Source organism: Odocoileus virginianus, chromosome 4, assembly GCF_023699985.2.
Source record: "Odocoileus virginianus isolate 20LAN1187 ecotype Illinois chromosome 4, Ovbor_1.2, whole genome shotgun sequence".
NCBI classification, from domain to species: Eukaryota; Metazoa; Chordata; class Mammalia; order Artiodactyla; family Cervidae; genus Odocoileus; species Odocoileus virginianus.
The window spans coordinates 91,897,427-91,911,713 of record NC_069677.1 but is presented as its reverse complement, the minus strand read 5'-3'; the positions used below and the strand labels follow the sequence as shown (position 1 = coordinate 91,911,713).

The 14,287-nt window shown below is 41.1% G+C and overlaps 1 protein-coding gene across 7 annotated transcripts in view; it reads left to right on the top strand.

Moving 5' to 3' along the window:
* SATB1 (SATB homeobox 1) overlaps positions 1 to 14,287 on the top strand; it is a 101,208-nt gene that overhangs the window by 57,885 nt on the left and 29,036 nt on the right. For all 7 annotated transcript variants that reach the window (XM_070467052.1, XM_070467054.1, XM_070467053.1 and 4 more), the window contains 2 exons: positions 490 to 702; positions 8,551 to 8,706. In XM_070467052.1, coding sequence (XP_070323153.1) covers positions 490 to 702; positions 8,551 to 8,706 — 369 coding nt within the window. The remainder of the gene's footprint in view (positions 1 to 489; positions 703 to 8,550; positions 8,707 to 14,287) is intronic.

Below are 14,287 nucleotides of genomic sequence, written 5' to 3'. Positions count from 1 at the left end.
TCCGTCTTAGATGATGGCTTAGCGATACTTAGTCTGTTGCGATTCATTTTCCAGTCTTTTCTTTGTAAACCCTGCTTCTCTCGAAATGGCTTTGTATCTTTACATATTGGGCTGTTGGCATTCCACTGCCTTTTGTTGGCAGCTTGAGAACTGTACAGCTCAGTGCTGTTGTATTATGAGCATTTCATTTATTCCTAACTTGCCTCAATCCTCACTCGGAAAGATTTCATGGCAAGTTAAGCTACTCAAAGGAAGGAGACCAATTAGGCAGTTGCCGTTTATGTTATGTGTAAAGCAGACGCTTAATAAAATTAAGAACACAATTGAGTCTCTCTTCTCCACCACTTCAATTGTAACTAATATATTCCTGTGTAGAATTGATGCTTCTGACTGTTCATTTTCTGAGCAGAGTGGAGACGAACAGGCAGGCATCCCCACGGACAGGCAGAGTCCCGGACCCGCTCACCCTATGCCATTCATCCCCCGCAGGGCTTGCTTTCAGAAATCCTCCGAAAGGAAGAGGATCCCAAGACTGCGTCCCAGTCTTTGCTGGTAAACCTTCGGGCTATGCAGAATTTCTTGCAGTTACCGGAAGCTGAGAGAGATCGAATTTACCAGGATGAAAGGGAAAGGAGCCTGAATGCGGCCTCGGCGATGGGTCCTGCCCCGCTGATTAGCACACCGCCCAGCCGCCCTCCCCAGGTGAGGCGAGTTTCCGCTTCTTCCTGTTCTGCTTTTGGTTTTTGTTTTTTTAAAAAAAGGCTAAGGAAGACTCTCAATAAGAAAATAGAAAGATGCTCAGGGAGATTTTCTAAGGAACAGTAATTCATAGTTGCTTGAGGCGAATTTAGTCTGTAGTCTGAACTCACTAACTCTGGTTTAAAAACGACAGGCTACTAATGGGAAAAATCACTTTGCATTACTTCATTTTGGGGGTGAAAAGTGATCTTTAAATGGGGTATTTGGCCTTACTACTATTAAGTAAAAAAGTGTTTTAAACTCAATAGGAAAATGTAATGAAGTCCATTTTATCCCTACCAGTTTTAGAACCACCATTTGAATAGTAAATAAATAAAAATAAATAAATAATTCTATTTGTATTTATGCTTTCCAATACAAACTGCAGCTGGTACCAATTACACATCATCTCCTTTGTAATCTTTCATAATTAAGTTTAATACAATCCTTAAAGGCAGCTTTAAATGGACTGATAAGGAATTCCATCCATATTCCCAGAAATGGGCACATTCTCTATTTCCCACACTTTTGCACTCTTTAGAAAAGTCACCTTCCTGATTATTTTTTAAATCAAGTTTAAAAGGTGGCATTATAACTATTATAAAAATTCAAGAAGTTAATTTCAGCACAAACTATTAGATATGAGAGTGTACTAGACTTAAAATCTTCAAGTAAGTGTATTTCTTACACATTTAATTTGTGTTTTGTGCAGTTCTTAAAAATATGGTCAGCTAAAATGACAGAAAGTGAATATGGAATACTAATTTAAAGTACTTATGTAACATAATGTCATAATGAAATTATCTCTTAATGTTAATTTCATCCATAGTAAAAAATAGCCATTCATTTCCAAGTATAGAAATAAAGTTCATTCAACACTAGAAATGAAACTGCCACAGAAACTCCATAAATGAGAAATAGACATAATATACAGCCACTTGTGGAGGGTCTTAAGCTGCATATTGTGATGTTCTAAAATGATTGCTTTTTAGAAACGTCACAAAAGTCCATTTTCTCCATTTTATTCAATGAAAATCAATTTGGTCCTGGTGTCTGTAGGAGCAGAGTAAGGAAGGCTTTGCTGTAATTGTGAATAAGAAAGACATATGTCTCTAGCAGAAAAGAATGGCTCCCATATACATTCATACATATCCGTCTCCTGCAGATGCACGTATTGAATTTGATCTGTCAAGGCTTCTCTAAAATACTCCTTACAAATAAGAACGAAGAGCTCTTTACATACATATATGACATTTGTAAGAGTGATTAAACAAAAACTACTCTCCTTTAAGCTTGATTGAACACTCAGTTCATGGTGTTCAGAGTTAATTTACGTACCATCGTTAATTTCGTTGCTGCAGTCATCATTGGAAGGCCTCTGGGCAGAATTATTGTACTTATCATTTAATCTGCAATACTAGCAAAAGAAGGACTTATTTAAGACCAGGGTGAATTTAATTGTTGAGTTTCTTTCTTCTTTTTTTAAAAATCTGTTCAAATATTTGGCTTAGTAGTTCCCTAATACAGCTTTTGTTTTCTAGGATTTTAACGCTTTTGTTTGCTTTTCAAATGTGAGCCTGCTCTCCTTATTCATCAACTGTTTTCTTCTAGTAACATTCATTCTTAATTGTGATATTTATTTTGGTATACTAGTTAGGTACTCAGGTTGCTTTACTACATGTATATTAAAGACTATCTCTGATGACAAATTGGGTTAGAAAATATAATTTATTTGGGCCTGAATTACTGATGAACTGGTTGAGCCACCCTCAGCTGATGTGTCAGTTCTCAAGAGGAGTCGAGACTAGGCCTTTTAGCCTGGATATTTAGCCAATGATGAATGTACTCAGGTACAGTAGATTCTTAGCGAAGCGCTTTCGAAGAAAAAAGTTTTTATTTGCACAATAGTATTGTCCATCTAACAAAACTCTGAAATGATTCTGCTCTGTGTGAATAATTTTATTTCACTGCTTCATATAAGTCTTCAAGGTACCTCCTGTGCTTCAGTGGATGTGACTCATTGAGCGTCCCTGAAGCCCCGATTTTATCATCCCAGACCTCACAGGCAGTTTCTTCACCTTTTACCCTTTGGCAGTGATGCAGTGGATTAAATTTGGGGGAATTTTTAATGTGCTAAATGTATCGTCAGTGCAGAATGAGTACTTTGGATTGAGAAAAGCAGGTTATGGAGCAGTTGAGTTAGTCCTGTCTTGCAGCAGCTGAAATGCAGTGCTTACACTGGAACCAGTACCGCATGGAAGACTCTCATGTGCTTATTTACAAATGACCGGAAGGGGAGGAGAGGAGGAAGCCGCAGACCAGGAGAGGACGGCAGAATTTTGTCTCTTGACGTTTTGTATTTTGCCAGAGAGGAGTCTGTATGAGATCACTGTGCGTTTCATTGCCCACACAACACCCCCCGCCCCCCCGCCTCAAGTGAAGATACTCGAAAGCTATTTTGAGACAAGTCTTGGGCTTGGATTGGACCCGGACAGGCTTTCTTTCTAAAGAACTGCCTGCTTTGCAGGCAGAGGTCCCTTGTGGCTCACCAGAGACTCAGGGCCCCTGACGCTTGAGAGAATGGAGCCTCTTCCAGCTCCTTCCCTGGAGAGTGTAGGTCACACAGGAGGTGGTTGGAAGTTCCTGGCTTGTACCAGACCGAGGACCTAACCCACAGAGGCGCTCGGGTCGTCTGCAGGAAGGGGCTTCCCCAGGCCCCAGGCTTTACTCTCAGGAGAGCCTCCCCCAGGGAAGGCGTGGACCATTCTGCAGAGGCTCTTGGCTGGCCTCGCCTCGGTGAGATGGCCATGTGCCCCTCCCTGTCCCTCAGAGTTCGGAGGGGTAGTCACGCCAGGAGCTTTGTTGAAAGTATATTTTCACAATGTATGTGTCCTGATTCAAGAAATGCAGGTTCCATGGGACTTCATGGCAGTCCAGTGGTTAAGACTTGGCCTTCCGATGCATGGGGTACGGATTCGATCCCTGGTTGGGAAGCGAAGATACTGCTCGCCTTGGGGCCAAAAAAACTGAAGCATGAAACAGAAGCGATATTATAACACATTCAGTGAAGACTTTAAAAGTGGTCCATGTCCCCCTCCACCCCCCCCCCAAAAAAGAGAATACCTGATTCACAATTTTCTGAGCACCTTCATGTACATGAATTCCTGGAATTCTCATACCAACCTTTTGGTGGGAGAAAAATGAGAAAAGTCAAAGACGTAGTTATCAAGTCCTCTAGTCAGTCGGCTGCTCTTTCCTCTACCTCAAGCCGCGTCCTGAGAACATAGACGGTTTAGAAAGGAGAAAATGGAACTTGGGGACTCTGTCAAAGAGGATGAGAATCTGTGTTACCAGCTAAGGAGCAAGAACACAGATGAGAACGTTGTCCTGATGAAATGCATTGACCGTTTGACGGAGGATCTGCTTTGGAAGACTTTGGGCATTTCTGAGATTGTAGAGGAAAGAGCCACTTTGATTGTAGGACTATCTGGGAGACACCAGTCCCTCCAAAGCCCCCTGATCTGAGAGGTTTCTTTTCTACAACTTGGCAAATTTTTCAGATGAGTTTTCGAGATGAATTTCATTAGTGGTAATTAGCTGTTACTTTCTGGGAGTTGTCTATTCCACCAAACATAGCCATTTTAGTTGGTGGTTTCTGTTTAGGTGTGCACTTACTGTGGATTTATTTGTGTGTTTTAAGATATGTGACATTAGAAGTTAAATTAGCATTTGCTGTCTTCCTAAGGACTGTTCAAAAGCCTATAATTATCAAGTTTTAACTTTTACATGAATTATATAATTATTTTTCCTATTTCTTTTAACATCTCTTTAAGGAATTCTTTGGTTTCTTCTGAAGTAAGATGTGATATTTTATAGCAATGTTTTAGAAGATGTACCAAGTTTATAGATGCAATATACCAGTATACTTAACTTAATCTGGTAGCTTCACCCTTCTGCCTCTTTACAACAAATTCTTCTATAATATAATAAAATGTTAGTTATGGGCAGAAACGTCACACTTGATAAAAGTTTTGTTATTAATCTCTTGACCAGCTTTATGTTAAGACCACATATGTGCTTGGAAAATACTTCTCCTTAGTGGTCATCTTTTAAAAGCTAGAGGACTTTTGAAAAGTCCATGTTTGAAAAATAACCAATATTGTTTCTACAAAAGGAAGTGTAAAAGGATAGAACCATGATACTCCAAACAGTGTTAATATATACGAATTTGAAAATGGAGGCTTTTTTCTGTCACCAATAGGAATTCCTCAAAATAGCAGGTCTTACATAACATTACTAAGAAAACGTTTATAGTTTGCCTAACTTGAAAAATAAATTTAGATTGGATTTGTTAAACCAATGATAAAACCATTTGCTACTAAAACTTAGACATTCATGAGCTAGATTTAGCAAAGGGCCACGAAAAAGCAGGTGCATTATGTCTTAGAAAGTAAGAATTTTTCCAAATAAAGAAGTCCTGTGTAATGCATCCTGCAGTGGACTGCGGTGCTTTCTGAGATAAGCATTGGTGTTAGACAGACCCAGGTTCAGTCCTCAGCCTTGCCCCATGGACAGATGACTTAACGTCTTGGTAGTTTTCTCAATTTAAAAACAGAGCAATAATTGAACATTATTCTGCTCAGGGCTCTTATGCAGGTGGATGTACGTTAACCCAGTGCCCAGCCTATAGTAAACAACTAATGTCAGTTTCTCTTATCGTCATAATTATTATTAAAACTGCATCAGACCTTGACTGGTGTGTGCGTGCACCGTCGCACACGTGTGCAGTGTGTGCTCACAGGCGCTTCCCCCGCGTCAGGGACGACCCCGGTCGAGTCCACTCTGTCCCACGCGTGTCGCACGTACGTAGGATGGCTTGGTGAATCCAGCAGTACGTAAAGGAGCAAAAAATAAAAAAAAAAACCTTCACGGGAGATTTGTGTTCTGCTGCACAATTTTAGTGAAGTATCAAGCAGGCTCTCGTGCCGCACCCTTCCCCACGTGGGAGGGTGAATAGCAGAAGGCTCCAGTTCTTAACTACTTCCCCGGCGCCTCTGTAATGATGGAGTGGTGTGCGCCTTGATAAAAGCTATTCAGAAAAGCAACTGCCTTTATTTTACCTCCTGTGCTATTTGCGGAGAAGAGCTGGAGAGTAGTTTGTTTTGCCTGGAATGAACTACTTTATGAATTTTAATGTGTGATATAATATTAAAAGCTAAACCAGGATTAAAGAAGATTTTTTTTGTGCTAAGCTAAAATAGTACTTAGTAGAGTGAGGTATAAAAGATTTTTGTTTCCATTTTTACCTGGGGAAAAAAATTTCAGCTTTCATATTTTTGAAAAGCTGTCCAAGTCAGTTCCCCTTAAGCAATAGCTTGTGTTTAGGGGAAAAAATGTGATTCCAGAATTCTAATAGCTTATCTCTGATAAGATGCCTATCCGAGCCAACAAGATGATAAAGAGCTTTTCTAAATATTTTTAAAATGAGTAATACAGTTCCTTAATATTTTTAAAAGTTACTGCTCTCACTTTAAAAAAAAGAAAATGTTTCATGTGCTTCTTTTCCACTTTTGACTATGTTAGCTGCTAGGAAATGGTTACTTGATTTTTTTTGTAAATAATTTAAAATGTTTGCGTGTTGATTCAAGTGGTAATTGCTTTATTTAAAAAATTAAACCAAAGAAAATTTTAGAAGCAAAATCACAAGGTTGAAACAAATGATTATAGCCCACCTTGAAGATAAATTCTCGAGCATCATTTTTACAGAAGAATGAAAATTACTTTCAAAACACTGAAACTCCCAAGTTTCCAAAGCCTGCCCTCTTAACGACTGCTAAGCAGATCACTACCAAGGAACTATTTCTTCCAATGCACTGGACTCCATGCCTCCATTTCCATAACATTCAGTGTTCAAAGCGATTGAAATGGCTTTTCTTTTCTCTTTCATTTAAGCAGTGAGAAAAATAGGTATTAAAAGGGACCCCATGGGGTGATCAAGTCTATCCTTCTGCCTCAAAGCAAGACCACCCCAGAGCGAAGTTGTGAATCTCACCAAAGCAACTTTGTAGGCAGTTTATGGTAATGCGGTAACTCTTCTGGCTCCTAAAGTGGTGTTTAGCAGATTATTGCTTCAAAGCCCGCTGTCTGTGCCTGGTGGCCCCGTCCTTAACCGCCTCCCTGGGTGCCCCTGCTCGACGGAGCCCCAGAGCTGGCGGGGGCAACTGTGAGGCCAGCCTCCTGCCGTCTCTGATGTCGGTGGGCCCCGTGTCCTCCCCGGGGCTGCGGTCCAGCCGTTTCCCAGCATCCTTGTTTCTGAGCTCGCAAGGCTAGTGTCCAGGTAGGAGAGTCTAGCCACATCCTCCAGAGGTGACTTACTTTGCGAACTGGCTGCAAGTTAGAAAGGGAGTCAGATGGCATCAGTTTTGAAGCAAGCTGATCGTTACTTTCTAAGCGCAGGGAATTAGATTGCTTAATGAATTCCGCCCCTCTTTTGATACCAAATATTTGGGGGCAAGGTGAAATAAAGATCAGAAGTCTTGCTGTTTGGGAGAAGGTATCATCTCGGGCCCCAAATTATTCATTTATCCTAAAGTGAGCTTGAGTTTCTATTGTTCATAGTAAATGAGAGGGAAGGTCCAAGATGGTCAGTTTGCAGAGAATGGAAATCTGGATTCTCTAAAGGTCGCTAAGAAGAGTGGTTTTTGATGAATCATGTTGTTGGGAGAAACATGGTCCTGCATCTCCGGTAACTTTCCATTTACGTTTTCATTGGTTTCCCAGTAAAAAGCAGCTTTGTGGTTCATACGCAAATGTCCCAGGCTGGTTCCTGTAACTGCGTAATAAAAGTCAGATTTTTATTTTAATGATTTAAAGTATTAAGGATTGCTTTTTAAGTCTTAAAAAAGATTATATCATCAGTAAATTTTGAGGTTGATTTCCCCCCTAAACTTTTTGGTCATTTTTCTGGTGATATCTGCTTATCATTTTTACCAAAGGGATTGATACTGATTCCTCAGTCAAGATTATATAGTTTGAGTAGATTTGTAAAACCATGATTCTATATTTTGTGTGACTTGCAGTCATGTTCTACTAAATATTGTGAAATATTTTCTTATTGTCTGGTTCCACAAGTTAAAGGGAAATAGTTATACAGGGGTGCCAGGAAGCGATGAAATAATTACACAGAACAGCTTGGACATGCACGTGTAAAGTGCAACCAGCCTTTATGATAATTAAGCAAGGCACTCTACCTGTTTCATGGATGGATAGAAGATTTAAATATGCAGCTCTGCAAATGGCTTTGTTATGGAAGATTTTTAAATGAAACATAAGTGGAAAAGGCATAAAAAAGGAGTCTAACATTAAAAAGGCCATAGTATATAATAGCTATTAGTGGTGCGATTGTCTATTAGGCATCAGGTACCCAACAAAGATACAGCACTGTGCATTACAATTTTAATTGTGAATTTCCTTTGTTAGAATTGCAATGGAAGGTAATTGGGTAACAATTAGTTTGGGGTTTTCAAGTCTTTGAAACTATTCCGCTTTCCAGAAAACTTACTTGATGGTGTTATAACTCCTGGTTGTCAGCTGGCAGTTGCTGGCATATTACAGATGCAGTCGCCTGTGACAATACGACTTCCTTACCTTAAGCAATGTGATCTCCAGCTAATAACTAACGTTGAATGACCACCCTGTTGATCACCTTGATCATAAAAGGAGCAACAATGTCCAGTTTGGATGCTGAGCCTGAGAAGCTTCAAAACAATTTGGCCAATGGTAAATGACAGGCATGTTCAAAATGTTTTGTAGGTGAAAACAGCTACTATCGCCACTGAGAGGAATGGGAAACCAGAGAACAGTACCATGAACATTAATGCTTCCATTTACGACGAGATTCAGCAGGAAATGAAGCGTGCTAAAGTTTCCCAAGCTCTGTTTGCAAAGGTGGCAGCTACCAAAAGCCAGGTAAGACCCTCTGTTCAGCGTGCAGACTGTTGATCCGCTGTGCCTGTGGAAGTTCATTCAAAGGAGTGTCTGTCTGCAGTTTGAACTTGCGTCCCTGAGAGGGCGCGGCTTCCAGGAGTGTTGACGGCTCTGGGATGAGACAGGGTTCAGATTCAGGTAGTAGATACTCGATTGTGTTTCCTCCAGCAGCCATCATCCAAGTCACAGATTTTTCAGTAAATCCCTCAGTCAGTTAATAGTTGTTTCCAGGAGAGTATTGTAGTGTGTAGGAGGTTTCTCCATCTGGTCTATTGTAGTGGAACAAATAACTTGAGTTATTATTATTTCATTAGAACTTGGGCGACCTTGATTTCCATCCTAAAATACTGTGAACATTATAGTTCGTTTCTGTTCCAACTCTGGTGTCTACCACCATTAGGTGCACTTATTAAAGCAGACACACACACATGCATATATATCTTTGCATATTAATAATTATATATATATATGCATATATATATGAAACTAATTACAATTAGAAAAACTGTCTAAATCTTTTAGACACTATATATGATACACAATTTTAATTACAGTTAGAAAAATTGTCTAAATCTTTTGAATTATAAATGAATCAAATTGAATATGGAAAAGTTACAAATCTTTACAAGATGACATAAAAAAGGACAGATAATGCAGTCTTATCAGTATGATTGCTATAAACTGGTAATTTAAGTTTATCAAATATAAGGTCATCTACATGAACAAATTCACAGTTATCTACAAGCTCTTGTTCAAAGGCAGGAATACTTTATAAAGGACCGGAAGAATACTGAAGTCTCTTCCTCTTGGCAGAATGATTTCAATCCCTGGGTTGGGAAGATCCCCTGGAGAAGGGAAAGGCTTACCTGCTCCAGTATTCTGGCCTGGAGAATTCCATGGACCGTATAGACTATGGGGTCACCAAGAGTCAGACACAACTGAGCGACTTTTCACTTCTCTTGATAACACTATCCAAGTGAGATTGAGAGGCAGTCAAAGAAATTTTAGACAAATACATTTCATTATCATTAGTGAACTCTCCTTTATAAAACAGCCTGGCTGCTGTCAAGTTCTGACAAGATTATACCATCCTGAGACTTATTTACAATGTGATGTATTTATAATACATATTATAATACATATAAACTTTTATTATTAGCTTTTCCTGGAATCTTACTCTAGCAACATTAATAGTGGTCCTTGATGGGAGTTTTGCTTGAGAAGAGGTTGTTCTTGTTTAAGTTATAGGCTGGCTGAAATGTTTAAGGGGTATCTTGGAAACATTATATAAAAATGGTTAAACTCAAGCTGTGGACTGTAAAAATTATAGCTTTATAGGCCACATGCCTGCCTACCCTTCAATCACTGTCAAAGTGATAATTTCTACAATAATATGTTTCTTTTATTGTGAGATTCTAAACATCAAGTGCTGTTTAAACATTAAACTGAATTGTTTATGTTAGCGCTGTACCCGGCGTGTCATACATCAGGCCACCGTAATCTCTCATGGAATGTAAAATTCTGTCATGAATCATGGCTTGTATATCGGAAATTACTGTAATTTTGATTGGAAATTACAGGGCTCTTGAAATGTTTCTAATTATGATAGAATGTTAGAGCCGCTTCAAACCTGTGTGCTTCTTCAGATGTCTTCATTTACATGCCAAGACTCGGCGTTAAGGAGAAATGTCCTGTGCTCACGTTGCCCCTCACCCACCCACCCCGCACCTTCTTGCTATTTAGTATAATTAGGATGAGGATCGCCTGGGTCAACATGTTTTGTCCCACCTTTCTCTGTGATTATACAGCTCTTCTGACCTTACCCATTAAATTATCGAGAATAACAGACTATCTTCCTACAAGGCCGGACACTTTCCCCAAATCTCCAAAATGGATAAACAGAGAAACTAAACATGCATTATTGCAGTAAGGGGCAGCCTTCAAACCCACAAACAGAAATAGATATTAAAACTTTCTGGTAAGTTGGCATCTGTCATTTAATCCCTATCCCCTCCCCGCCCCCCCAACCCATTTCCTGTCTTACGAGAGCGTATCTCCTTCTGCCTAGCTGTGTTTTGGCGACCTTCATTCTTTCTTTCTTTTAAACAGTACCCCAATTCTGCCCGTCTAAGCTGAGTTTCTGATGTTGCAGCCATTCAGACAGGGTTCAGTTCAGTTCAGTCGCTCAGTCGTGTCCGACTCTCTGCGACCCCATGAACCGCAGCACGCCAGGCCTCCCTGTCCATCGCCAGCTCCCGGAGTCCACCCAAACCCATGTCCATTGAATCGGTGATGCCATCCAACCATCTCATCCTCTGTCATCCCCTTCTCCTCCTGCCCTCAATCTTTCCCAACATCAGGGTCTTTTCCAGTGAGTCAGTTCTTTGTATCAGGTGGCCAAAGCACTGAGTTTCAGCTTCAGCGTCAGTCCTTCCAGTGGACACCCAGGACTGATCTTTAGGGTGGACTGGTTGGATCTGCTTGCAGTCCAAGGGACAGTGGTAGCAGTGGGTCGATGATGTCACTGTGAGTGATGTTCTGGGGGGTTTAAGCATCCTTGCTTTGCATCCCTGTCCTGCAAAGCTCCCCGTGAGTCACTTTCAACCACATCAGTTGTAGCTTCTGTGTATCTGCCACGATGAAGTGTTCCCTGAACCCCCAAAGCTGCTGGCTCATCACCTCGCTACCAGTTGAAGGAGAATCCAAGAGGCCAGCTGTAGACTGTTGGGGCCCAACAGACTGTTAACTTTCATTCCCTCACATCACAGTTCCCAACTACTAATTTACTGGAACTTCATTAAAAAGCATTTTTTGTCACTTTCTCTTCATTGTTCAGTTGAAATGTTAGCTACCCTCTTCATGAAAATCTAAAGGTTGATGATTGCCGAAAAATAAGACCGTGCAAAAACGGCATGCATCACTAAGAGAGGAGGCCCGACTTAACAAGGGCAGATAGTCATTGACACGCTGTGTTCTCTTGCCATGGTTTTTATGAAGGAAATAGAAAAACTGGAATACAAACCGAAACAAACAAAAATCTTCAGATGAGACCGGCCTTTTGCCTGGTCAGAACTCTCAAATTGTGGGTTATTTATGCCTTGGATCCACTTGCCGAGGCCCGGCAGCGCGCAGGTACCGCAGGTGCCGAGGGAGGAGCTGGAGGTACTCCTGTGTGAGCCCATTCCGGCCCGTCCGCTTCTGTGTCTGCCCCTGATTCTCTCTGTCGGCTTAGCATCCATCACCTTTTTTGTGCTAGACCCCATCATGTACTATATATTGCCTGCATTTAGTTCTCAGTAACCCTGTGAGCTACCACATTGATTTCCTCTGTTTACACACGAGGGTCACTTGACTGAGAGCCAACCCCAAGTTCCCCGCATCACTATTCTAGTGTCTTCTCAGGGTTCCAGGTGGCATCAAGACCAAAGTCAGCTCCCCTCTGCCAGGAAAGAGGAATTTGGGATGCTGAACTGATCGATGGTCAGAACGGTGAGGGCTTTCCTGTCTTCATTGACATATTCATGGATTATGGGTTCTCGCCATCAGAGGGTTCTCGAAACCTGAGCTGCTTCATGCCTGGTTGGGGCTGGGGTGTAGGGAGGGGTGCCTGGTGAGGACTCAGAGGGGGCCGTGGTCCCAGCTCTGTCACTGGCGTTAGAGCGCCGGGAGACGGGAGGGGTCGCATGCTGTCCTATACTGGGAAGAGGAGTGTTGAAATTTACAACACTGTGACCCAAACACTGTAACACAAACATGTAACAATGTAACACAAAGAGTGTGACACACACACTGTGACACAGACAGATAATGGCTTGTAATGTGTTAAGCCAGAGACTCAGACCTTCACACAGAGTGACTTGTTTATTACCTATTTGTGTGTCTCAGACACCTTTCATTTTACAAGGTAAAGCTTTAGGTAGGTTGTCTCAATGGCAGGCAGCGGAATTTTTTTTAAAAGACAGCACAGCCCTAGAATGTTGTGGAACCAGATAACGTAGTGACTGTGGCCTGTGATGACTAATGCACCAGAGTGTTTTCAGGGGAAGAAACCAACTCTGCAGACCCCACCGTTGCACAGGTATTATATCTTCTCTTCGATGAGCAATAGAAATGAGATTGTTTTTAACTGTAATAGAAATGTCTGGGTAAAATATGCAAGTGCAGGCAGAAGGAAGGCTACTTTTTGTGCTTGGGTAGGAAAGCAGGCTAATGCAAACTTTAAAAAGATGATATGCTTTAAACATAATGTGAATAGCTACAAATGAATACACTTTATATTCTGGGTATTCAAATAAGCAGCCGTTTTTTTTTCCAAGTGAATCATACTGGAATTTTATCAAACATTTAGTCTGATAACATTCAAATAATTACAGGAGCAGAATTCGCTAATTTTACTGTTAAAAAAAATAGTTGATTTGGGTAATAACCATTACGGTATCAAGGTTCAGTTACTCTTCAGCGGCTCTGCTGTTTTCATATGGGAGATGGAAATGGAATTCTTTCCTTAATGGTGGCAGATGTTGGAATCTAATTTTATTCCACAGCAAACCCCCTGAGAGCTCTGAGACTTAAGGTGTATGTCCAGCAAGGGGACATTAGCAGTGCTGTAGGCCTTGCCTTGTACATCGAGTTGTTACATTGATTTTCGTGTTTGCGGAGGTGGGGCTTGCAGATGCGGTGATGCTGCCGGAGTGAAGGGCTCTCACTGTACAGCTGCATCCCCGCTTGCGTTTAGAAAGCGATTTCTCTGTGCTGATTTATTGAACAGGGTGTTTCTTTTAGGTAAAGCAGTCAGACGATGGAAATTCTATTTGACTGAACACGCTTTCAGTAGAATCGTTTGCAGTCTCTACCCACCGGTCCTGGCGAGTTCCTGGACACTTTGACTGCAACAACTTTGGTGAATAGATGTGGTTTTTCGCACTAAAAAAAGAATTTCTGCCTCTGTGAAAATAGCATGCCAGTCGAAGCAACCAAATAATTCAAAGCCTCTTGCACTCTTTCACCTGCTTTTATACACTTTTTTCATTGTCAGACCTGTAGGATGGGAGAGAGAAGGGAGAGTGAAGGAGAAAGAATGCTTTCGTGCTCATTGGGCTTGTAGGTGGGAAAAAGGAAAGTATCTTTGGCTTTGGAAATTCTTAGATGGTGATTGGAATGCCTTAAATATGAGGAAGACATGTCACACATCATGGTAGAAATAGGGCTCCTGTTTATTGTTCAGTTGCTAAGTCGTGACTGACTCTTTGCAACTCCATGGACTGTTGCCCGCCAGACTCCCCTGTGCATAGGGCTAAGAATATCATTTTTGTTGCTGGTTATAGGAATCTACAGTGCTAAAATCCAGGAGAAAAAAAAATCACATAACCATGTGCATTCTGTATAGCAGACTGCATTCTGTATTCCAGCATGTCAGCAAAGGCATCTTTTATTTGTCAGAATCACATTGCTTTCACAGAAACCTCACTTGGAAGCTCTGTGCTGACTCACTCTTTTGGAATGTTCCCTAACAGACTTCGCTGCAGCAGGATTTCACCTGGGCAGCCTCCTGTCTCAGACCCGC